The sequence below is a fragment of the Trypanosoma brucei genome, chromosome 11, assembly GCF_000210295.1.
Source record: "Trypanosoma brucei gambiense DAL972 chromosome 11, complete sequence".
Taxonomy (NCBI): Eukaryota; Euglenozoa; class Kinetoplastea; order Trypanosomatida; family Trypanosomatidae; genus Trypanosoma; species Trypanosoma brucei.
Genome location: NC_026744.1, coordinates 2041581 through 2066127, shown reverse-complemented (window position 1 = coordinate 2066127; position 24547 = coordinate 2041581). Strand labels below are relative to the sequence as shown.

General features: G+C 47.4%; 14 protein-coding genes across 14 annotated transcripts; all 14 read right to left on the bottom strand.

The window, feature by feature from the left end:
- Window positions 1-70: 70 nt before the first annotated feature.
- On the bottom strand, window positions 71-1006 carry TbgDal_XI8420 (haloacid dehalogenase hydrolase, putative; the record flags this gene model as incomplete). The annotated part of the gene is made up of 1 exon (XM_011781685.1): window positions 71-1006. One exon carries the CDS (start codon window positions 1004-1006, stop codon window positions 71-73), a length of 936 nt encoding a protein of 311 aa, XP_011779987.1.
- Window positions 1007-1928: 922 nt separating this feature from the next.
- On the bottom strand, window positions 1929-2846 carry TbgDal_XI8410 (hypothetical protein, conserved; the record flags this gene model as incomplete). The annotated part of the gene is made up of 1 exon (XM_011781684.1): window positions 1929-2846. One exon carries the CDS (start codon window positions 2844-2846, stop codon window positions 1929-1931), a length of 918 nt encoding a protein of 305 aa, XP_011779986.1.
- A 1112-nt stretch (window positions 2847-3958) lies between these two features.
- On the bottom strand, window positions 3959-4456 carry TbgDal_XI8400 (histone H2B variant, putative; the record flags this gene model as incomplete). The annotated part of the gene is made up of 1 exon (XM_011781683.1): window positions 3959-4456. The coding sequence occupies one exon, from the start codon at window positions 4454-4456 to the stop codon at window positions 3959-3961; it is 498 nt and encodes a 165-aa protein (XP_011779985.1).
- A 382-nt stretch (window positions 4457-4838) lies between these two features.
- TbgDal_XI8390 (hypothetical protein, unlikely) lies at window positions 4839-5174 on the bottom strand (the record flags this gene model as incomplete). Its single annotated transcript, XM_011781682.1, has 1 exon — window positions 4839-5174. One exon carries the CDS (start codon window positions 5172-5174, stop codon window positions 4839-4841), a length of 336 nt encoding a protein of 111 aa, XP_011779984.1.
- A 40-nt stretch (window positions 5175-5214) lies between these two features.
- On the bottom strand, window positions 5215-6894 carry TbgDal_XI8380 (hypothetical protein, conserved; the record flags this gene model as incomplete). Its single annotated transcript, XM_011781681.1, has 1 exon — window positions 5215-6894. One exon carries the CDS (start codon window positions 6892-6894, stop codon window positions 5215-5217), a length of 1680 nt encoding a protein of 559 aa, XP_011779983.1.
- Window positions 6895-7663: 769 nt separating this feature from the next.
- Window positions 7664-8296, bottom strand: TbgDal_XI8370 (hypothetical protein, conserved; the record flags this gene model as incomplete). Its single annotated transcript, XM_011781680.1, has 1 exon — window positions 7664-8296. The coding sequence occupies one exon, from the start codon at window positions 8294-8296 to the stop codon at window positions 7664-7666; it is 633 nt and encodes a 210-aa protein (XP_011779982.1).
- A 904-nt stretch (window positions 8297-9200) lies between these two features.
- TbgDal_XI8360 (phopshatase, putative) lies at window positions 9201-10445 on the bottom strand (the record flags this gene model as incomplete). Its single annotated transcript, XM_011781679.1, has 1 exon — window positions 9201-10445. One exon carries the CDS (start codon window positions 10443-10445, stop codon window positions 9201-9203), a length of 1245 nt encoding a protein of 414 aa, XP_011779981.1.
- A 419-nt stretch (window positions 10446-10864) lies between these two features.
- TbgDal_XI8350 (RNA binding protein, putative) lies at window positions 10865-11749 on the bottom strand (the record flags this gene model as incomplete). Its single annotated transcript, XM_011781678.1, has 1 exon — window positions 10865-11749. One exon carries the CDS (start codon window positions 11747-11749, stop codon window positions 10865-10867), a length of 885 nt encoding a protein of 294 aa, XP_011779980.1.
- Window positions 11750-12577: 828 nt separating this feature from the next.
- TbgDal_XI8340 (hypothetical protein, conserved) lies at window positions 12578-14116 on the bottom strand (the record flags this gene model as incomplete). Its single annotated transcript, XM_011781677.1, has 1 exon — window positions 12578-14116. One exon carries the CDS (start codon window positions 14114-14116, stop codon window positions 12578-12580), a length of 1539 nt encoding a protein of 512 aa, XP_011779979.1.
- A 1612-nt stretch (window positions 14117-15728) lies between these two features.
- Window positions 15729-20132, bottom strand: TbgDal_XI8330 (pantothenate kinase subunit, putative; the record flags this gene model as incomplete). Its single annotated transcript, XM_011781676.1, has 1 exon — window positions 15729-20132. The coding sequence occupies one exon, from the start codon at window positions 20130-20132 to the stop codon at window positions 15729-15731; it is 4404 nt and encodes a 1467-aa protein (XP_011779978.1).
- Window positions 20133-20944: 812 nt separating this feature from the next.
- On the bottom strand, window positions 20945-21346 carry TbgDal_XI8320 (DNA-direcetd RNA polymerase II, subunit 9,putative; the record flags this gene model as incomplete). The annotated part of the gene is made up of 1 exon (XM_011781675.1): window positions 20945-21346. One exon carries the CDS (start codon window positions 21344-21346, stop codon window positions 20945-20947), a length of 402 nt encoding a protein of 133 aa, XP_011779977.1.
- Window positions 21347-21978: 632 nt separating this feature from the next.
- Window positions 21979-22596, bottom strand: TbgDal_XI8310 (proteasome beta 3 subunit, putative; the record flags this gene model as incomplete). The annotated part of the gene is made up of 1 exon (XM_011781674.1): window positions 21979-22596. The coding sequence occupies one exon, from the start codon at window positions 22594-22596 to the stop codon at window positions 21979-21981; it is 618 nt and encodes a 205-aa protein (XP_011779976.1).
- A 458-nt stretch (window positions 22597-23054) lies between these two features.
- On the bottom strand, window positions 23055-23291 carry TbgDal_XI8300 (hypothetical protein, conserved; the record flags this gene model as incomplete). Its single annotated transcript, XM_011781673.1, has 1 exon — window positions 23055-23291. The coding sequence occupies one exon, from the start codon at window positions 23289-23291 to the stop codon at window positions 23055-23057; it is 237 nt and encodes a 78-aa protein (XP_011779975.1).
- An 847-nt stretch (window positions 23292-24138) lies between these two features.
- On the bottom strand, window positions 24139-24495 carry TbgDal_XI8290 (hypothetical protein, unlikely; the record flags this gene model as incomplete). Its single annotated transcript, XM_011781672.1, has 1 exon — window positions 24139-24495. One exon carries the CDS (start codon window positions 24493-24495, stop codon window positions 24139-24141), a length of 357 nt encoding a protein of 118 aa, XP_011779974.1.
- Between the last annotated feature and the right edge of the window lie 52 nt (window positions 24496-24547).

The window sequence follows — 24547 nt, the reverse complement described above, 5'->3', positions numbered from 1 at the left end:
GTAAAACACGGAAGAATGTCATATCAGTTGTGAACCCATAAACAATCTTCTTCCGTCCCTTTTCCTCTGCCTAGCTCAGAAACACTTCACGTAACTTATGCGCCACTCCATCCTCCTCATTGCAACCAACTACCTCCACATGAGGCAACAGCTCTTTCAGTTCATTCTTCCCATTTTTCATTATACACCCTTTAGCCACACTCTCTAACATGTCCCTATCGTTGAGACTATCACCAAATGCAATGGCATCCCGATGTGGCTCAAAGTTCAAAATTTCCCCAACCATCCTCAAGGCCGATGCCTTCGAAACTCCTTTCGGCATAATATCCAAGCAATGATCAGATGTCATGACGGTCGTTATGTAGTGCTCGTACTTCGTATCTAGCTCCTTTTGGAACGTGCGAAGCGTGCCTTCATTAAAGGATCGAAGGCATATTTTTCCAACACCATCCGTTGGAAAATCCGAGAGGTTTTGCCGCACCTCCGGCAGGGTTCCATACTTACGCCGCAGCCATTCTTCAGGCAGCACGTTATTTACCCACCACGCGCCCGTCTGGTGGACAGACACCAGCATAGAGTCTTCACTGTTGGCATTGATATTCGACTCCATAACGCGCTCATATATAGCACGAACGACACTATTATCAATACTCTCTGCGGAGATGAGTTCCCCCGTTGTGTTGTAAATCCGCGCGCCATTTGACGCCACCAAATGAAATCCCTTAACCTCTGCCAAAGAAGTGGCACGCCCAGGCACACGGCTGTTGCAACGGAAATAACTATTGAGCTCTTGCTCTATGGCTGCCACACCCTCACGAGGACGGCCAGTGGCAATGATGATGTGCACACCACATGACGCAACTTCGTAAAGAGTTGCCTTTGTAACGTCACTTACACGGTGGTTGTCGTCAAGTATCGTCCCGTCCAGATCCACGACAACGGCAACAAATGGACCGGTGTAAGAAGGAGGTGCAGATATATGTTTTTCCGTGCCACATTGGGGCATGGTATGTACCACGCAAACGGGATCTCCTTATTATTGCTGCAGTCTCCTCTTCCTTCCACTAACCCAAATCACTCCCACACGCACAATCGTATGCACGCGTTTTTTTTTCTTTTCTTCGTTCCCTCGTGGTGCCTTAATTAACTGCTTTGAACCCCCACCTCGGTGTTACCGGTCCACAGGCGTCCCCTCTTGGACCCGGTTCTGTGATGCAGTTGAAGAGAGAGAGAGAGTGAGCAGCGTCGTGCCGCACGCGGTAAGAGTACAAGCACTCCTAGCACCCGGAAATAAAAGGGAAAACAAGGGAAAACTATTCGCCGGAAAAGGAAAAGAAGGATGGAAAGAATTGTAATCCACGGGGAAAAGACGAAACGAACAAGGTTCGTTATGATCCTCAATACGCAGTTGTGCAAACGCCCTAGAGCATTATTAATATGTATCATGCTCATTGTGGAGTGTACGCTCGGAAAATCACCGATTTGAAGGAAATTTAAAACATAAAAAAACAAAAACAAAAAAAACACCCATCTTACTCCTCCTTTTCCCGAATCGACCAAACTTGGTTGCTGTTCGGGCAACCGGAAAGGGGGAACGATTCAAGTTTTCGCGAAGTATTCTTTGGGCAACAACCTCCATCACTCTCCCCCACTCACCTTCTATATATGACTGTAGCCGCAAACGGCAAAACGAAAAACATCGATAGTAATAATAATTCAAGCTAACATGTGAAGAGCCTCACCGGCTTGTGGACAGAAAGCTTTTTCAGATAGAAAAGTAAATGGGGAAAGGGACAAAAGTTTTGCGGGATAGACGAAGATGCGCATCTGCGTGCACCAGCATGGAAGTTGACAAACAGGTCCGGAGGTCGAAAAGAACAACAAGAAGAGCAGCGGTGCCCACCTGAGCAGAAAATGGCAAATATATGCTATACCATGTGAACATCGGATGCGCCCGCTGGCTCAATCAACAGAGAGGGTGGTGGATAAATGACATTCACCACATTACTCACCATTCCCTTCAGGGTAAAGCTGGTATGCGTTCGTGGCGTCCTCTTCTGCGCTTCCCGACGGGTGGTAGACGTTGCAACCAAATAAAGATAATAACCTGCTAAACCTCCAACAAGCATGGTAATCAAGACAAGAATGATGAACATTACTATAATTGCAGCAGCTTTCACATCTTCACCCTTGTAAGCGGCAGACGATGGAGCTGCCCCACGATCACTGACATTCCTAACGGTCGAAGAGTTGGTCGATGGCATCACCACCATAGGGCCCAACCTAAGCAGCCCACGGATGAGCCAAAGTAACCCAAGGATGCACGCGCCACTAATAGATATTAGATATAATACAAACCAACGCATAGTCCTCTGCCCGACGCAACCACCCAACACCCCGCAGTGGTGATCATGCTCTCGTACACAAACGTTACACTCGTAACAATGTGATGTCCGCGGGGGGCGACGGAGATTACACACGCGGCAATAGACTAATTCCATCCGGTCCCGCAGTGGGTCGACTTCACTCAACCGAAGGCGTGGATATACGCCCGGATCGGAGGAGCTAAGGATAAAGGCGGAGGTGTAGGCGATGGAAAGTAAAAAGAAAAGAAAAACTAACTCAGCGACTCCCAAATCATTCCACAGTGTGAAGACGACACCGAAAACCAGGGCCGACGTGATAGATACGGGAATTAGCTGATTGAAGGCGTCGGGACTCCAAATGAAAGTTCTCCTACAGCAACGACTGCGACTCAGATTTCCCAGCGCTACAGGGGACGAATTGCATCTGCTGTCATGGGATATAATAAAACCCTCCGCTGAATCTGAAGGTAGACTAGACATCTGCTAAAAATAAAGGGAACCGTGAGAACGCAAAATTCAGAAGTTGCGAAGGGAACAAAGTAAATGTAACACACCAAAGGAAGGGGAAGCGGAGAGGGAGTGCATTCGGAGACACGACACCTCGGTGCACGTGATGGAGCACCCAATAACGCGCAGGTCAAAGTAATGACTAATCGCACATCTAGCGCGTAATTTCCTCTAAAGTATGTTTCGGATTTGCGGGAAAATGTGGAAGGCAAACACAGAACGAAAAAGCGGCCGCAGCAAGGAGGACAAACAAAACAATGAAAAAAAAAGCTGTGCTCGTGGAACTAACAGCGTATCTATGCAGGGCGCGCCGCTTTCTCTTTTCTCAGCACTCGCATACACGTTACGCTTTCTTCCACCAACATCCTAGTAGCTACTGTTCGTTCTGGTGCGTGTGTGTGTATATGTGTTTGTCTATTTAAATATATTTTTTTGTTTCGGTTCTGTTTACTTCTCCAAACCATGTAATACAAACACATGTAGATATATAAGTTTGTGTGAATCACCTCCTTCACACTGTCGACCCTGCTGGCGTATGGCATTTTGACTCCAACATGCTTTTCCTTGCACAACGTACAAATGCACACACACAAACACAAACACACATATCTAAATATATAATTTTTTTTTCCAACAAATGTATAGGCGTATACGTGTGCAGCTGCATTAAGTACGCCGGTATTTCCCTCCTCTTCCACCCCTTTAGACAACCGCTCGAAATCTTTTTCTTCCCATTTCTGCCAGTTCCTCCTCTCCTCCCGCGCCCTTCTCAAACATTGCACGGTCTATGTTTCTAATGTTACGGCTAATCCCCTCCCTTTTCAGTGCATTTTTTTTTCTTTTCGCAGGTGTGGAGAGGCAGGGTTGGGAAATGCAAATAACAAAACAACAAAAGGAATGTAAGACCTTCTGGCACGAAGTGGGAAACAAAAATGATGATCTCGAGCAACCAAACGGGCGACAACGACAACAACAAAAGCGGTGAGTAATCAACAGAAAATAAAAAAAAACTCACAAATACAGGAAGGGAGGAAACAAGAAGGAAAGGAAAATGATCTATTTCCTTTGTATCTTGAATATATGCTCTACAGTACCTTGGAGTACGCCTCCTCGCGTGACGCGTTGTATTTGGCAACTGCCTTTGTGCCCTCACTCATGGCGTGCTTTGCCAGTTCTGGCGGAAGAAGCAACCTCGCGGATGTTTGAATTTCACGAGCAGTAAGAGTCTTTACGTTGTTAATACACGCCACATGAACCGCCTCAGCCTGAATTTTCCCGTACATGTCTTCAATGAAGGATGATAGGACGCGGACGGCAGCCTTGGAGAGCGTGCCGCGCTTGTAAACTTGACGGAGAGTTCGGTGGATGTATAAATCCCAACGTTGTTGTTTCTTTCCGCGACGAGCGCCACTCTTCTTCCTGCTGCTTGATGACTTTGTTGTCTGACCGGGTGGGCGTTTGCCCTTTCCCTTTCCACCGAGTGGGAGCGGACGCTTTCCTCCTTTAGTTGGCGGCATACCCTTTTTGTGTTCAACTTCTCGGTTACTCCCTTCTGTTCGTAAGTAATACCCCTTATCTTCCATTAAATTATGAAGTTACAGGTGAGAAGATAGTTTGAATTGATGGTGAAGTGAAAAAAGAATAATGGATATATGTACCTCAAATGCAAGTAAGCACATGCGTCTGTAGCTGAACGAGTCCACACCAAGATAGTTCAGCTCCGCGACGGTGGTGGGACTGGGTAGGAAAAGGAAACAAACAAGTCCGGGAAGTATGCAGCGGTTTTTTCTGGCCCTTTTTCCCCCTTCCCCCCTCCCTCCCTCTCTCCCCAGTAAATACGAAACAGGTAGAGTGCGCGCGCCGGTATCATGATGATTAAAAATTAAAGGTTTATCGGATTAGTTCATCTCTTCTGATACATATATATGTATATATCATCATTCGTTTCTTCCTCAGGCGCATTTGTTATTTATTTGACCCCCCTTTTCCACTAACTAATAGCGTTACAATCCGTTGGATCCGTGCGCGAATACACAATTGTGGGTTGGTGTGTGGAATTATGCCGATACGTGAAATAAACATGGATGAACGATACCAACGATAAAAATAATGCCAAAAGGGGGTAAAGCGAGCCTCCAAAAGGGAAGCACCACTACCGATGGAAGAAAACGAGAACACAGGACGGGGGAGGATGAAACAAGGAAAAAATAATAGTAATAAAACAAAACAAAAGCATAGCATAGCACTAATACACGACCATTCTCTCATGTGTTTTACAACACAGACGACTAAAACGGTCATCAAAAGGAGTGAGCTGTCTCTCAGCTACAAAATACCCGAATCAAAACCGTGAACCCCTGCGCCTCTTTGAAACGGAGTTAAGTCCGCACAACCCGCAGCCGTTTTTTTCCCGTACATGTTTGTCACTAAGAACCTTTTGATTATCTGGTGGAGTCTCCTCCGTTTTCCCCGAAACTCCCTTTCGCATCAGTATACTACCCAACTTCCTGCTCATGCTCAACACGGCTTCACGCAGATACACATAGTCGCTACGCTCATTATAAACAAAAGCACTGATTCGAACATACAGCCGTCCCTCCACCTTCTTCACGGGCACTTCCACTCGGTACACATCGTGTAGAACGTCCTGGAGGTATCTTGGTGTTACATTGGGAGTTTGCAACACTTTCGGTAGTTCAACCAGGCTCATAAATGGTGAATGGCGGCTAACAAGTTCTGTGTCAAAACTTTTCGAGAGCATCACTGCTGCCTGCTGAAGCAAGTCTATGCAATACTCCCTCACGCGCTTGTGTCCCTGAGCATACCAAAAGTCGATAACAGCTGGTATGCAAAGATAACTACTATGGTCACGGGTGCCGTCCCATATGAATTCCGACAAGAGCCCGTCACCAGACCCGTGTGACAGCACAACAGGATGGACGGAATCAACTAGCGTGCTGTGCACCCACATGAAACCAGCAGATTTAGGGAGAGAACACCATTTGTGCAGATTACCAACGAAAACGCTCGGTTGACACTCCTCTGGAAGTGCTTTAAAATCCAAGTCCACCTGGAGTGGAGCATGAGCCCCGTCAACAATAACCTTCTTCACGCCACAGCGCTTCAGAGACGGAATGAGGTGCGTGAACACCGGAAAGAGGAGGGCCGTAGTTGACGTGATGTGATCAACCACAACCGTTGTACAACCTCCTGGCAGGTTAGAGCACATTTCACGAGTCAGAGCTTCGTCATCACCCATAATATCCGGGTTATTCCAATACTTCAGTAAGGGAACCTCATGGAGAGAAGCACCGACTTTCTTGCATCGGAAGTACATCATCTTGTACACGGAAAGATACTCTGTGTCAAAGTATGCAACAACGTCATCCTTCTCAATTAACTCCATGGCGGAATTCAACATAAATGTTGCGTTTGTCGCAATGACTATTTGTTTGGGGTCCGCATTAACAAACTCTGCAAGCCTCCGGACACTGTACAACGCAAGTGGAAGCAGAATTCGGTCCATGTATTGCACTACTTGATGTTCCATCATCATCTCAAATCTGTGTTTAACTTCTAATGCACCGCGCAGCGCTCCACCAAAGGCGCCGTGGTTGAGGAACACGAATTTAGGCGTTACCACAAAATGCTCTCGGCGGAACACCCGCCCGAAGTCACATCTCGCAACTGGGCGCTGCATTATTTCTTCCTCTCTGGCCTCGTTATCGCCCATAGTCCGAATCTCCTGAAGCTCAGTGGAGGAAAGGATCCTGCGAGCAAAGGACGGAAGTGAGGGAGGACGATATTCTTTGTCATCCATGCCTATAACATCCTCTACATTTTCTGAATGAAAGGAGCCAAAGCCCTCGTACTGCGTGTTGGCATATTTTATGGATATTGCCTCTACGACTGCCAACTGCCTTGAAAGCTCCACTGGCATTTCACTCGCATCCCACAAATCGGGTTCGTCAACCGATAATGGGAATGCAGAGGAAACCATCGTCTCAGAGGAACTTTGCATCCACTACTACCGTCCACACGTAGTTTTGCGTGTAAATATTAAAGCACTACAGATTGCGAAGACGTCGTTAAGAAAACTGACAATTGTATGGCGGTGAAAAAAAAAACTAATAACAAGGACTGATGTAGTCGCTATGATAATGTGTGTGACTGTTGTGGTGAAGGCGCAACCCTATCCGAGTTCACACTTGTCCGGCTACAAGACAAAAAAAATATGGGGAAAATGGCACCAAAAGCAAGAGGGAAAGGAAGAGGTGGCACACTCAAGTATGCATAGATGTCGACGTCCAGATGCGCCTTAGGTAGAGGATGGCCACCCCATCCACACTTGTAAAGTGTCACGCTGAGGAAGACAAAAGTATTAACGTGGACGTAAGACCACACGCTCTTGGAGTGTGTGGTTAAACTTATGCATACATTCGAACGTAAATTTATCTCAAACGTAAAAAAAAAAATAGATGAAGATGCCCACCCACCGCTTTGACAGCTCCCCACCAACTAATCACTTCTCTCAATACCACACGCCTCTCATGTGGTATCCTTTTACTTTCTGAATCCCTTCCACCCTCCTTCATCAGCACATTTTTTTTGTCTACCGGTGGCGCAACGGGAGGTGGCCTCACACCACTATTTTCCCCAGTACACAATGAATGAATTATACGCGTTTGGGGAATAGCGATAATGGTTCCCACCAAGCTCACTCCACCTCACCCTCAACATTGACATATACACCACATACACATCACGAGTTATATTCCGTTCATGTGCATTCACAATAACATCGTGCTCTGCACGTACGATACATAAGCGAGCCATGGAATGTGCAGACAAGCAGCGTAACGGCTTCTAAGAGACCTCCCGCGCATATAACTGTGCAGTACCTGAGGAAGGAAAACACACCAGGAAGCGAGGAGTGTTTGGGGCAAAATATCAATCGCAATGCGCCGCTCCACGGCCATGGCATCGTAGCGGCCACGCAGTCTTGCGATCATGCTGGTTTCGTGAGCAGATAAAAAGCTTGGATCGGTAAATCCGCCGCGAACCATCGTCGCACTATTGTGATAAAACAGCAACATGAGCGGTGTGGCAAACAACTGCTGAGCGGTGAGAATAGAAAAGGCAGCCAATGTATTGCCATGAGCCGAGCCTACCACACGGGCTAATATGCCACGAAAGTGAATCATCCCTGGCGCAACAATGGCACCAAACATGGCAGCAAACCCCAACCTTTGTTGATCCACCATCATTATCATTTGCTTTCCAGAGGGGTGACCGCTTTTCGGTTCACCAGCGGCGCGGCGACGCGCAGCATCGATATGGACATCTAAAAACTGAGCGAGAAAATCACCTGCTGTCCAAACAACGGAGGAGAAAATAACCTCGCGAACCAGCTGCGTTGACATTTCTTCTTGTTATTTATTAACCCCGCTGATGCGCAGCACGGTGCCAAAAAGTTTTAGATGGAAGTGCAAAGAAGGGATAAAAGGTATGGCCGAAAGAATGTCAAACTGAAAGAGAAGAAGCAGAAGGGAATTACTACGTCAACGCTGTGTACTCATTTACCGCAGTGCTGCAAAGTAGCAGGTACCACCGTCTCCAACAAAAATGGGGAAAAAAAACCTTAATATGCTCTGAAAAAAGGAAATGGAAAAGTACTGATAAAAGGGGGAAAAACACTAAAAAAATAGAAGAACAACGTTAAAGGCGAGCCTACCGCCATCCAACATAATGGTCGGCTTAACCCCTCCTCCTTCGCCCGTGCGTAAGCGGACCACAGAACAACAAAAATTATATAGAAGAAAGTAGATAAATAAGAAAAAAAACGTGCGCAGGGGAAGTCCTTCACTCTTAAGTGGAAGAGGTTTGTACACGAAGGGGTATATATATATATATATATAAAAGAAGGGCAATGGGCCAACCGGACGCAGAATGGCTACGACACCCGCCAAGACATGGATGGCAATGTTGTTTTACACCGAAAAAAAATCAATAAACAGTTGAAACTATGAGAACAAAAACGGAACAAAAAAAAAGCAACCGTGGGTTCTATACCACAGCCACAGACATCTACATATATATATATATATAGGCGTGTTTCCTACGCATGCACAAGGACATGCTGCGTAGATGAGAGAATGGGATAGCACGAATAACTCACCCCAACACAAACATACCGAACTTATTACCAATTCGGTGGCAAGGTCTCTACCAATTCATGCATTTTCCCCCCGCCCCCCCCCCCAAGTATAATTGTTGGGTGGGAGAGATGGTAACAGATCGGTTCTACTCACATGCAACCACCTCATGTTACATATGATGCTTTTGATTGTTTAGTTCCTGTTCATACTGTGCTAATATGTCCATAAACCCCGAGTTCGGTTGCGACGACGGGCGCACCCTCCTTATCATCTCTATAGCCTCATCGCGCTTGTAGTTATAACGACTCATCAAATAAGCTACCGCAATGGTGACAGAGCGGGATAACCCCGCAAAACAGTGCAGCAGGACCCCTTTTCTCTCCTCGCGCGCATCGTCAATGAAGTTAAATGCCATGTCAAAAATGGGTTGCAACTTTTCCCCCGGATGATCATCGATCGGAAGCACAAGATGTCTCATGCCGGATTCCACGTGAACCGTCATATTCCGGCCGGCACTCAATATGAAACCTATATCAAGATCACGATAGACGAGCGGAGTTTGCGCCGTACGCAGAGACCCAAGGTAAAGAAAGGACAAAACCTTGTCTGGATATATCTTATGTAGCTCCACGTCCAACCATGGGAGCACCTCGTCCCACTTCTCGTCGTACATTTGCTGAACAAAAACTGGTTTGTTGTCCACCTTAAGGAGAACGCGGTGGTTCTCTTTACTGGATTCCACAGCTGCAGCTTGAAGGAGCTGTTTCACAGAAACTGGTTCGTTTAGCATACGTAGATTCTGGCTCAGATAAACTGCCTCCAGAGAGGGACAGTGCTTAAAGAGCTCAATAGGGAATCTACTGAGGTCGTTGAATTCGAGACCGATACGTTGAAGCGCTGGCAGAAGCTGACTGCCAATTTGTTCATCAACAGAAACCGGAAGCCTCGTTATGTTGTTGTGGTCCAACAGCAGTACCTCCAGTTTCATCAACTTGAACAGAGACTTCGGAACCGACTCCAAGCAGTTAGAACTCAAGTCAAGCTTGCAGAGGAATTGGAAATTTCCATTTGTAAAAAGACTCTCAGATATTTCCTTAATTTGGTTCCCCGATAGTAACAAGGTAACCAAGGACTCATATGGAATGTTGGCGGGAGTAGTAACAAGGCCCATCTGTGAAAGGTTGCAGTAACCGGTGCTTAGGCAAAGAACAAGTTCTTCTTCAAGCTCATCAGCAACTTCATTCAAATCCACCCCACCCAGTTTATGCTGTTGATGTAACTGAGGAAGTTCTGCCGATGCCAGAGACTCGGAAACTGATGAGGAAGTATCAGGTGACGAGGCGCAGAATTCTCCAATATCAGCAAAACCATTTTCTACGCTCAGAGCGACAGATGGAGACAACAACCGGCTCATTTGAACTATTGTCACAACGTACCTTAATGGCGTGTCACCTCCAACCCCGACACCTTTGTTTAGTTGGAAAAAGAATACAAATGCAGTGTATGTGATGTCCAAACCCCGCTACTGTAACTACCTAATATTCGTTCTCAAAGCACAGAAGCTTGCGCCGAAGGGAGCGACCGAGAGAAAAAGGGATAAAAAAAAAAAAGAAAGATAACTCAGCGGGACTGTAAATATCGCAAGAAGAAGACATATGTGGAAGCACACAAATGTCCAACTGCCACCATCGCTCTGCTTTACACGTATTATCCCTTCTTACACATAACGAGCGTAAGGTCAGAAAACAAAACGGAAAGAGCACTGTTAACTTATCCTCGTTTTCGGTTCAGTAACGTCATCACCCCTACCGACTTCCGCCACGTGGTGACAAACTAATGCTCGCTGCCAGAAGCCGACCGCCTCTGAATTGCTTCGCCGCGCTGCACTTTATCAGCAGCGAAATTGCACCGCAATGCGATCCCCTCCATCATTTTCCCATCAAGCAGCTTAGTGGCAGACTCAGCTGCCTTTATGGAGCACATGGTCACATACATGTGACGCCGTTTCGCTCGGGGCATCGACTTAATGAAATCCACCGATTCCACAACTTCCTCTTCAGTAACCACGTCCACATCAGCAATGCCATCCTCTTCAGGTGGTGTCCACCCTTTTCTCAAAGTGTCACTAATAAGACTGGTAACGTCTTGTTCGGTTAGCTTAGCGGGTACATTACCCAGGAAAACGGTTCTTCTTCGCCGTTCCTTACGATCCCGCCAGAAAGTCCCGTTTTTGTATTTAGGATCATGTCGTTGGTGTGCCTCCTCAGCAGAGGGCGCTGCATCCCCAGAAGTTCCATCAGTATTAGAAGTTACGGCTGCCAGTGACCGATTCAGCGCTCCCAGCTGTCGTTCAAACCGCCGCTTTGCCTCGAATCGCTTACGTTCCTTTCGGCTAGCGCCCTCAAGTACCTCACAGACATCCGTGTCTTTTTCCTTCACTGTTTCCCCACGCGGACGTTTATTGCGCTGCACCTTCCGGTCACTGGCCACATGTTTTGTGGCGTCTGCCTTATGGGACTTCCCTAACTGCTCCATAGCCTGCAGCTTAAAGGCAGTAGTTTTGCCCTCAGTTTCATCTTTCCGACGTTTTGACTCGCGTCGAGCCTTTTTTCGAAGAACTGCCCTACTAGGCATCGGCACACACTGTTGTCCAAGTAGAAAATCAAAGTAAAGAAAGGTCAAAATATAACATACATGTATATTTACATATGTACACATGCAAAAGACATGAGTAACCACGAAATATCATCGGCACCGTAAAGTTTTGCCAAGGCAAATACAGCCTCAGTCGAAGAAAAACAGAGAACAGGGGGAATTTCTCACTTGAGACAGAAAGACACTCGCAAGGTGTGAAAAGGTTGTGGTGTGAGGGTAAAGTGGCGAATAAAGTCAAGGAATGAGCATATGATGAAGAGAGTAAGTAATGAAAAGGGATGGGGGAAAAAAAAAAAAGAAAAACGAGGGAGCAAATCATTGGAGAGGACAGGAGGTCAAGGTACCCTGACGTTGCTTCCACCGAACCGGCAACGTGAAACTAAAGTGCCACAAAAGGAGGGAGTTTGCTACGTTGTTAAAAAACAGTGAAACAAAGGCGGAACAGCAGACAAAATAAAAAGGGAAACAACAAAGTGAGGAAAATGTAAGAGCCGCTCCAGACCCCGTCCTCTCTGTGTCCCAACTCTGCCATTTCGCTCCGTTACATCTCCCTCTTCTAAACTCCTGGACTTAAAAGTTATACCGCTGTTTGAACAGTTTCCGCCCGCGCACACATTCTACGCTCCGACGCAAGGCGCGTGCTTACATTTAAAGGGAGCAGACGTGACTTATTGCTTGCGCGGCGGAGGATGAATAGCGATAAGCAAAGGCGCACGAAAAGAAAAAAATCCCCCATCACATTCATTTTCCACTTAATTCCCAAGGTGGGCCCTTCCACACACTTCGTCTCTCTCATGAACTTAATACGCCGATTTTTCCAAAACACGGCACTACCCCGCAGGACAGGCACACGACAAAAAAGAAAAATAAAAGACCTCCGTTGCGAAGCGTCTAGGGCTCACGATGCAAATATACCAAAGTCCTCTCCTCTTCGGGAAGATGATTCAGGAGGCTCTCCCGCTTTTCATCCTTCATTTGTCCACGCTTTTTCGCTGAAGCACTGAGAATACCCCTACCGCACTTGTCCGCTATGAGCACCGCCATAGACGCCAAGAGGGCGGCACCCGCTGATCCTATAAATACTAGTTCAGCCACTTCATAACCCTCAAGAGTTGGGTGTGGGCCGTCAGCAGATGCATTACTGTTTCCGTTGAGGAGCTCAGCGTCAAACGCCAGGTCAATTATGCTGCTACTGTTATGATCAGGAGTATAGGCATCAAGAATCTTCCCAACTACTAGAGGGAACACTGCTAATCCAATGTTCTGCAAGGATGTCATGGCACCATATGACACTCCCACCACGTTCTCTTCCACAGCCAACGGAATAGATGGCCACAGGCCGGAAACGAGAAAACTGTAAACAACACCCAACGACGCCATCAGCAGGTCACCACGAATGTTTGTCAAGAGTAGTACAAGATGAAAGACACCGATGAAAGTGGACGAGAGTATCAGCCACAGTGTGTTACGTCCCAAAGCTCCAACAATGGAACCAATCACAGGTGAGCCGATGGCGGCTGAGAGCTGATAGGCGGAAATATACAGGGCAGCTTGGGTCCCATCAATGTCGTATTTAACCTGGAAGTAGTTTCGCGCGATACTTATGAAGGGCATTATGGCGGTATAGGAAAAGGTGCACATAAAAGTGAGTGCCCAGAACGTAAACGGCAACCGAAACACATCGGAAAGCTTCATCACGCTTTCCTCGTCATCACATGGCTCAGCACGTATGTATTTCGTCCGTACCGCGTACAAATCAACTACTACCAGAATTATGCAAGCAAGAAGTGACACCCCGCACATGGCAACGCCAGCAAGGGTTGCAACCTCCACTCCAAGAGACTCAGCAATTGTTGGGGTGAATATGAAGTTGAACGAAGAACCAACACGTGAGAAGCTTATTGTAACGCCAAACGCCAGTGCAACACCGCGAGTATTCTTGAACCAACGAGCCACGTACGATGATTGGGCCACACCCAAAGATTCACTTCCAATACCCAGTATAACACGGGAGCCCACCATCAATGGAAAGTAGGTAAATCGCAATCCCACCCAGAACAGCAAAGAACCACAGACAACTAACGATGTGAAAAGCAATGCAGCCGTACGGATTCCCAGATACTTGTCAATTAGCAAACCACCAAAGAAAGCAAGTACAGTGTTGGGCCATGAATATACGCTATATAACAATTGGTTCATTTCTTGAGTGTATTCCATATTGTGGTCTCGGAAATACTGTTCAATTGTATTCCCACTCCCAGTGCCCATAGAACCGGGAAAATCCACAACGTAATACGAGCCGAAGGTGAGAAGACATATGGCAACGAGCGCACGCCATCTCAGTTCGAGGATCTCATTCATTACCATCCTACACGTTCCGGGTTCATCGTTGGTGCCAACGAGCATATCTTCATCAGATTGTCTTTCCATTGCGAATAGATCCTCTCCTCTAGGGGGAACCGACACCACCACGATCCAGCAATTGTGTCACTTTTTGTATGTATGCCCCTCGCCCTGCCCCGTAAGGAATAAAAAAAAAAAAAGCAAACAAGTAGGAAAGTGAAAGAAAATACACACCTCCTTCTTGAACCGCCCTGCCTCACCTAGTAGACACTTACACAGTAAAAAAAGGAATGTGGAAGAAGGGGGAAAGGGAAGGGTAAATAGAGATGGGTGAATAACAAAACAAAAAGATGCAAAAAGAACACAGTGATAATAATAGACCTGCAACAATGCGCAAGGGAAGGGTAGAAAAAAAAAAAAAGAAAATTAACGTGCCCTCACCGCGCGCGCACCACAGAAACAAATAAGTTACCGAATAGATCAGGTTACACTTTCCACACCCGCCTCCCCACTTAAGGAAAAAGAGCAGTGCGACCACGTGGTCGTACATGCTAATATATATATAGTGTAAAATAAGTGGAAATCAGTCCATGAATATAACATTAAAAAGGATTGGAAAACATAAACAAACAAACAAATCAAAGAAGCAGATCGTGTGAAAATAGCCACGGCAAGATAAGAAACAACGCTCACCATTGAATGATCACAAGGTGTCACATCACCGAAGCAGACACGAACGCGCACACACGTGTTGCGGCGCACGATCAGCTTCCTTCCACACGCAAAAAACACCACGTCTCCCAACGAAATACACTTTATAGATCATACTACCTTCGTTGCTCCGGTAAGTGACGTGATGGTAAACATCCCCAATGCAAATGAAGTTGTCCGGCACACACATACACATACCCATGTTGTTCGCGAGTAAAAAAGACAGAAATTATAATGAGAGGGATTCGTCGCTTTAGGAGAAACCAAAATTGTCGCACGGTCCACTTTGTCTTGCATTTATCTTTTCGCTGGCACAAACACCATTCACCATACTTTCCCATTACTTGCGATTTTCTGAGGGCTACAGTACAGGCACTGTTATCCAACTTGTGTCAGAACAGAAATTAATGCCGCTGTTGCTTGACTCGTGCTGTCCATGTACTACCGGGAAGGGACTGAATAATGAATGGACAACATTAACCGCCCCACGAGAGAATTGAGAAAGGTGTAGCTTCATCTGCAGTGGAAAGAAAACCACCGCACGACACAGGTATTCTTTCCCCCTTTTCATTCCCTACCCCTGTGGTCAACGCTCTCAAGGGGCGAAAGACAAAAACTCTCTGGCTCCACTCCTTTAACTACTCTCTCCTCACCACATGCGTTGTTGTATGTGTAAGCATGAGACAGGTACGTACGCACGCACTAAGGGAACAAGTAACAAAACGCTACGCGCAAATGGTATTAATGCGGAGCAGCCACCTGAAAAGGCAACATGTCTGAAAGGATCTACGAGAGGTGGTTCTAAAACGAAAAGTAGAAAAATAAATAAGATTGAGAAATGATCGCGTCTTCTTACCAGTTGTGGGGGTTTCGCCCATCTCCTTAAGCCCTGTCATCCAAAGACCACCCCTCACATTTCACACGTAAATCTCATCATTTACACGTCAAAGGAGGGGAGAAGAGATAGCGACAACGCTCAATACAGCAATCAGGACACATGTTCCTCTGTGTTTGTCGCCGCGCCCAGGGCTCCGAGGTGACTGTCATGCCCCAAGAAATGTGCATGGCACTCACCTTTCGACCAGTACGCCATAAAGGAACTGATATGGCTCCAAACAATGGGATTGTTGCGGACAAAGCCACCGGCAAAAAAGATGTTGTGTACATCCTGCACGCGGCTATGAAGGTAGGCAAGTTGTGTGACATTGCTTGATATCATGTTCAACAAGGACCTCACAATGTCGATCTCCGATGTCTTTCCATGTGACGCCAACGTTGGGGCGACCGCGTCGCGCAGCGTTGGGTTCGAATCAGGGGAAGACGAAACTGCACCGCTCAGGTCTTCGCTGGACGACGCGTACAACCTGTCCACATTACCCTGTGATTCATAAAAGCGTTCAGTGCCAAGCTTACCAAACGTGCTGGCAACCGTGTCTACTGAAAGCATGGGAGGGAGATCCTTCGCATTGTAGCCGTAAATATCACCAACAAGAAGATCCACATTTCTGTTGTCGCCCGGGCCGTCGAGCCGCATCGTCTCAGTTATTTCCTCCCACGACGTAACGGCTGTCATGGTGCGCACAAGACCCCAAAATGTCGCTCCACCCATTGGACTTCCTCCGATACGCACGTGGGACCCATCGGGACCAAGACACTTGATTATGGAAATGCCTGAGCCAATATTCACAAGCAAGCACGGATAAGGGGAAAACGGCTCGCCAGGGGGGCTCTTCAAGCGGTGTGGATGGCGTTCACCAGTGGCCGGGTCCACAGTAAAGATGGTCTCCGGGGCCCTTCCTATAACAACACCGAGGCCATGTACAACTGCACTCATCTCCCTCATCACAGAAAAATTCAAATCCATCTTTTTGGCGAGAGCAGCGTACTTAAAGGCTCCACCACCTGTGACGCGCAGAGTATTGCGGTATTCCTTGGTGTAGTAACTTAACATTTGGCTTTCAACTATATACGACATAAAGTCAGGAATACACTTCGATGACATCTTGGCAAACTGCAGCGTACCAACCGTGGAGAACGGGTCATCATTGAGCAACCTCTTCATACCCTCTGCATTATCGAGGAGGTCAAGCATTCGTACATTAAACCCCTCAGCGAGTACCGCAGCCTCCTTCACCACATAGTGAGGTACTTTGAAATCACCGGGGGGTTGCACATAAACAAGTTTCGCGAATGTTCCCCCAACATCAATCGAGATTGGCGTATTAAGTGAAAACGGCTTCTGATCCCTCTCATAGGCTTGTCCCTCCTCGTCGCTTTCGATTATTTGACCTGGTGTTGGGAGGGCGGTCGGGGCTGCGTCGTTGTAAAACCCTTCGATAACAACCTTGAAGTACGATTTCAGTGAATTCCGACGGATTCCCCCATACGGGGTCAAAAAACTGTCATGCTTCTTAAACGCATGGGGGTGGATGTGGACATATGAAGGGACATTCGACTCGTGCAGTGCGTTCCTCTTTGCAATCACTTGGAAGTCTGCCGTGAGAAGATCGGATGCAAAGCTGGCGAACTTCGCCCAGTTCGATAACAGATTATCTTCACCGGCGACCTCCCCTTCCCGGCTTTGCCTCCACTCGAAATCAACGGTATCACGATTGGGTGAAATGATGGCAATAATGGGGCGCGACGGCTCGGCATACAGAAAAACGTCGTTGACGTAGCGTGATTGGGAAAATACACGCTCCAAAGACGCCGCCAGCACGTACTCGGATCTTACAGGTAACAAAACGCCGTCGGGAGGTCCGATGAGTCGAAGCGTTCGAGTACCAGTCCACATCGCCGCTATGGGAAGGGTTCGCTCCTTTCTGCCCTCGCAACTGAGTACCAGGCTTCCGATTTTTGCTTCTTTTGAGGGTTCGTCGAACGGCTCAAGGTGCACGTGAATGTTGGGTGCTGGAACCCCATCCACACAAAAAACTCCCTCAGAGGGCAGAAAAAATACCTCCCGCAAGCACGGGGTGTAACAAACAACGATGTGCTCTGCTAGTGTGTCGGATAAGCTTTCTTCAGAAGAGCACACAACGATTTTTTCGACATTCCCACCAAAAAGGTGCTGTGTCCCGCGGAAGAAGATTGTTCGCAATATTAGTGAATCTCGATTGTGGGTATTGATGAGAAAAAGCCGGAGATGGTAAATCTGCTCGAAGATCCATGAGAAGATGGGCCAATAACGCTCGTTCCTGCGTCGCAACTGGACAGCACTCGTTGAAAACAACGAGGGTGTTGCTACCACGATGGTGGGTTGTATCGTGGCAAACGCTCTCGCACATGCCGCCACCGGCGTCGTTGCCACAGCACTGCCGTGAGCAAAGAGCCCCAGTACAAACAAACGGTTGAACAGCATCGCGAAGGGAGTGTAATGTACGAGTAGGTGTTTATGCTGAGTATTTGGGAGCACGGCAGTGCCAACAAGCGTGCGAATAGCACGAAGGGCATCTGCGTGGGTCACCCGAACAACTTTGAGATTGCCATTGGAGGTCGACGGATCAACCACCATAGTGTAAAGGGTGGTGTCATCGCACACGGGCCGCAACAAGACAGGTTGTGATCGCCCTTTACTGAAGATTTCGTTGTACGAAATAAGCGTTATGCAAACATCGCGTGCAACCATGCAGTCTGTACTATCGTGGGAAGAATGCATACACACCAGCGTCTCTAAAGATCGTGATCGGCAAGTCAATATCGCCCCAACGGCATTGCGGGCAGCAAAAACTACCTTAATATCATATTCATCAATGAGATTCCTAATTGTAGAGCCCTTTCCCACCAAAGCCAACGTTGCGATTCCGTATGTAGCGCAAGCCAGTTCAAGAACAGTTGAATCAACACTGGCATCACAGTCTACACCGATGACATCACCGGGGCCAACACCGAGAGCAGCGAGACCGGAGGCCAACTCTTGAGCCCGCGCATCGACAGACACAAATGTGAGCCACTCGGGCACACCGGCATCGTTCTTTTGTCCGAGGCACCTCTGCGCTGAGTGGAGAGACACGGCCCGCCTCCACATTTCACCAACACTGTTGGCATGTTTCAGACTCTCGTACTCTCGCGGCAGATCCGACACACAACCTTCCCCTCCATGTGCATTGCTGTTCCCCACCCGCGTGAATTTCCGTTCGCTCCTAAGCTCATGGATAGGAGAAAGGCAGTACCAAACAAGCACACCCACAAGCAGGGAGAACAAAAGCGCAACCCAGCTAAAACAGAACGCCGCCCACGACACAGTACATAGAACGATGATCTCCACTATGATACTGAATATGGGGTTTGAGTGTTCGTTAACCGTTTCTTCGGATTCTGGTGCATTTGACTCAGTGAGCGGCATCCATCTTTTGTGTCTTTGCTTCGACGTTTGGGGGATTGCAAGTACGGCGGAGACGCCAAAATGATCGGAGAGGTATGTATACGGCTGCTGGCTGTCTGAAACAAACTTGTGGATATCCGGATTCTTAACGGCAACGGTATGCGAGACGAAGAAGTAGTCTTGCCTTTGGGGCGAAAAGGAATTGCGAACCAACTTTGATTGTGTCGGGAAGAACAACTCCGTTGGTCTTGTTGGCGGATGGCGGTGCTGGGCATCAAACACGGCCTCACGTACACCAGACCCGAGAGCCTGCAGTTCGCCCAAAAGATCCTCATACTTTTTTGTGGGTTGACCAACGTTGTGTAAATTGATACCGTTAACATCAAAGTCTCCAGCCAAAACAAAGGGAATTTGTGCCACATCTTCAGGGTTTGAGCACATGTTTCGAATGACGGAGGCAGCAAACTGGCGTGTTTCCTTTACGTGCTCTGAGGTTACGTCATCGCTATCCTCCTGTCGAAGATGTACATTAAAGAAAATTATTGACTCCTCCCCACCACTGGTCAAGGGCACCTTCACCTCGGCAAACAGGCAACCTCGTCGAACAGACTGCACCGCACGCTCGTGGCTGCGGAACGTGTACGACCCTCGCTGGCCTATTGGAAACCGCGATGCAATGATAAGTCCATTGTCTGAGAAAACATTATTGCGCAACATAGTAGTGTACGATGGCTGCTTCGATATGGCGTAGTGCTGAAAACCACGAAGCACCAGCTCGTCCACCAGCATCTTCTGAAAGCACATGCGGTTCTGCAGAAAGTAAGGCAACACACTGGCTGCATAGACCTCCTGCAGCATTATCACATCATATTGGTCGACAGTCTCAAGAAACGAGCTGATGCGTTCCCGTTGAAAGCCGCCACAACCCCTGGGGAGGATGTTAAAGTTATAACTCAACACGCGAAGTTGCGCATTTGTGGCTGTGGCGACCGCAATTCCTCGCAGTTCAGCAACACCCCGCTTCGCGCCTCCTCGGGGTTTGGGCCCCCCTTGACTGGAGGAGATCATTGTCTTTGCACTGTGATCAGTGAAAGCCGCCGCGACTCAGAAAAGAACAACCTTTCTACGGCAACGCAAAATAACGACGGAAAAATGAAAAAAGTACGGGCACCAGGTAAGGAGCATGCACAAGTACGGCGCAGCAGTGGAGAAAGAGAAGGACGTAGGGAGCAGCGACGTGAAAAAATTGGACCTGGGTAGTGTAACACAGCCACCGTACAGTTGAGAAGGTGTGGTACAAAACTACCCTTAGCTGCACTCATAAATCGCATCGGGGATGGCACCTTCGCTCCCCTTCCCTCTTCCCCTCCCCCACGCGCACACAACCACTTAGAGTTAACAGATGTGTTGGTCACTCATCAAACTGCAACAATCAGAAGGGATCAGAACAATATGAAACCTAAACAAACAGCTTATTGCGGTACCTGTAACTACCAATTCTGCCGCCAAAATACGCGAATTGCCGATTAAATCGGGAGGGCAATAAGAATAAAGGCATTTGTCTTCTCCATTTAAATTGTACTGCTAGAGTTAATCCATCAGCGTCAACACACGCTCCCTCCGCTAACTTCAGTAGGTCCATTATATTTGTTCCCACAGATCACTGCAGTTGGTGCATATTTGTTTCGTTATATGGTATAGAGGGAAGCGGTACCTCAAATCTTTTCATCGCAAAGGTAGGCGGTGGGGCACCCGAAGAATAAGTATGCAATCTCCTGGAGGGACAAGAAGGTTTACGGAATGAATCAATCTTGAATAATTTAACACAACACCAGAAGTGGAAAAGGCAGTGCTGATCATGACCTTCCCCCTTCCACTTTTTAATTGTCTTGATGGTCGCTGCTCTTCCATACGTGACGGCACCCCTGATTGGCGCAGGCGAAGTAGAGTGTCATATCCTCATGAGGCTGTCCAAGGGGGTTCACGAAGCATGTGACTTCGTTCATCGCACATCGAGGGCACTGCTTCGTGGTGTCACGCTGAGCCGTGGGATCATTCGCAAACTCGGCCAACAGTTCCAGTTCTTCTACAGTACTCGTCTTAACCTTCAGGTTTAAAATGTATACGAGTTTATTTTCGTCGTGTATCTCAGACGTTTTGCAGTAGTTACAGCGCCATCGCATAACCCTGTCCTCCTTGCCACTCTCTGGATAGAGCAGATTGTTACAACGCTCGCAAAAGATCATTGGTGCATCATCTAACTGCGTCAAAGTGGACTCCATGGTGGTTTTATTCCACCTTAGCTTCGTTTCAGGTTCATCGAAACGACAATTTTTTTTTGGAAAGGAGAAAGTGTTATTAGGAAAGAAGAAGCTATAAGTTCTTGTGATCAAAGCTTAGAGGGGACAGGAACAACAAGTGATGAAGGAGGGGGCTCCACGTCTACACCCTGCTGGGGCACCACACATGCGCACAAACGCTTGAGTCAAATTACGTCAGCCACCTCTGCCACAAGAATTCCTCTTCAACGGAATGACACCTTTCGGAAAAGACAACCGCCGATATCGCCGTTGGTTGACACATCACATGTTCTTTTTTTTCTTACTTTCTCATGTCTCTCTCTTTGCTCACGGTTAGAACGGTGGGGAAAATGGGGTAGGGCGAGCTAACCAACACACATATAAGAAAGGCCACCCTCGTTTGCAAAGAAACACTGTATGGCAAGGTGAGGATCCGGTGGTGATAAGGCGCTAGCACAAACGGCACCAGCACGCGAAGTGAGAAGAAACAGATGGGAGGGAAGACAAGCGCTGGCAGCGAAAATATGACGCCGCACAGATGTAAAAATACCTTTCCCCGTCATCTACACTATCATGCCCCACAACAGTGATTGGGAAGTCTTACTAATTTTCACCTAGTCTTTGCGACCCTTGATGAGACGTGTTACCAATTTGTCCTTTGTTACAATTGCAGCCACCGCACCGTAACCTGAGAGGGAATCCCTATCGCATGCAGAAAGCATTGCTTGCGCAGCAACTTCAAACAATTCCTCCGGTTCAAGCCCAGGCCGCCAGAGTGCCTCACACATACCGTGAAGACTCTCAGCGCAGGTGCCAGCGCAGACGTAGTCCTCTGGCTCGCACGGGGCACCGATGAGATCCGTAGCGCAGAGATATACTTCACCGGTTTTGCGGTCGATGGTGCCAATCACAGGCTCCACGAACCATGGGCCGAACCGAGCCTCATAGAGCATAGAGGACACTAAAGCTGCGAAAGCCTTCCCGTTAATGTCCCGCTCCTCACGGAGTTTGTACATTTCGGTCCGGAAGTTAACTTTCTGAGCGAAGGTTTGCTGGTCTGTTCGGAGCCCCGTGAGTCCCATAACAATCCCATCGTTGATGACGTGTAGCTTCGGAACCTCCATAGAAATCGTTTTAAGTTGCTCACCAAGGCGATTGTCCGAAATCACCACAAAGCACTCCTTGCCAGCCATGGCTAAGCAGGAGCCACCGCTGTACGTGAGAATGGACATGGAAGCAAATGCAGGCTGGCTTTCCTCTTTATAATCTTCGCACCAATGGTAACTTGACTACAGCAATCGGAGCGTGGAAGGGTACAAGTAGTTTGAACTCCTAACTATTTCCCCACGTCAAAAGAAAAAAATCGTGGAGCAGCAAGGTGGTACACAAAAGCAAAAGCGAAATAACTAAGTTAAAAGGTACGATATTACGCAACAGGAAGGCAGTAGGTGCGACAAAGTATGCCACCACCAGTGATCACCCAAACACGTACACAGGCACAAAATTAGCAGACAAAAGTTGTAAATAAGCCCGCAGCTGCCATCGCAGCATGCGAGAATGCTGAAATGCGATAAAGTGGTGGCGATAGCTCGCTTACATCAACAACCAAAATATAAACATAGTATTAATAACAGGAACGAAGCAGACTTATAGATTCGCATCATGTGAACGGTAGCCTCCAACGCATCCATTATGACGAGTCTGCTTTTGCGTTCTCGCGACTCCTGTAGTTATCACCTGCTCGCACCAACACGGGATGCGTGAAGCCTTCTAGTTTTCCCTCCTCAGAATAGATCGGCGTAAAGTCGTGACCCGCCTTCACTAAATTGCCGCGGGTATTATTGAAGTATATGACGAAGGTGTAAATCGCCATGACGAACAGACCGGGGAGGTAAACCTTCCAAGTAGTCGGAAAGGGTTGTCTCATTCTAAAAACTCCTTAAGTATTAGCACTAAAAAAGAAAAAGAAAAACATAGCAATCATGATGTGTAATAATTACAACAATAAAGCGAGATATAGAGCATCACACGCCACCGCGTGCTTCCATATCGTTAGTTGTCTTGCCACGATTCTCCTTGACCTTTCAGGGGGTCCAGGCCCCACCAACATCCTTGCTCACCAGCCTACTGAGAGAAAAACGATCACGAGGAGCATATCCATACAAACAAGATAACTAGGATCCGGCGGGCGTGTGCGTTGCTCTCTTGGAAATTCACCATGCTCATGCGGAGGTACGATCCTCTGGGGAAACCCAAAACTCACGAAGCTAAATACCGCACCGCACGACGGACAACTCCACTTAAAACAATCTTTTGAAAAACTTTAAAAACCAGACACGGAACAACCTAGTCCACCACACAAGCAGGAACTGAACAGAAGAACTGGTATAATATATTTTACTTTGGTCCGCATGACTCGTATATGATGTTACCCTGGGGAACCCCCGACCCCTCACCCAGGATATCGCGAACAACATCCATTGTCAACACTTCGTTCGAAAACTTCAAGAAATAACGACAGATTTAATTTCTTTTAAATGTATGGTAAAACATAAACCGTATCTAACAGGGAAGCCATTCATCGGTAATGTTGCACAGCGGCACCCCCGTGTCTTGGATTCATTTACTCGCATAGAGAACAAACTAATGGTAGCAAATAAAGTACAAACCACAAACAGAGGCGGGGCAGTGGAGCACATAAGCACCCACGTAGGAAATAGGAATAATTAACTGAGGGGTGGGCTCATATCTTTCGTGGATTCGTACGCTTCCTCTCACAGAAATATTGCTGCAACAACACTAAAAGCTACAAAACACTGCAAATCAGCAGTTACAAACCACCATGAAAATGAATCCACCCCCACACTATAAATACCACGGAAGTTCACAAACCACTTCCCCGTGGACACCTCTCCCCTTATCAAGTAAACGATAAACAAATACAAGGTAGCGATAGGGATGCAGCATTCATTAAAGGTGTCCGGTAACATTACCTGGTTATCCCCATTCAACGAAAGGCGCGGAACCCACCCCTTCCTGTCATCTCCAATAAGACTACTCTCATGCAATGCATAACGGTAACAAGGGGGACTTGGGTCGAAATAAAATGAAAAAATAAAGCTCCACCACATATCAAGAGAACAAGAGGGTGCACAGTGGCAACAGTCGTTTCAAAAACGGGAA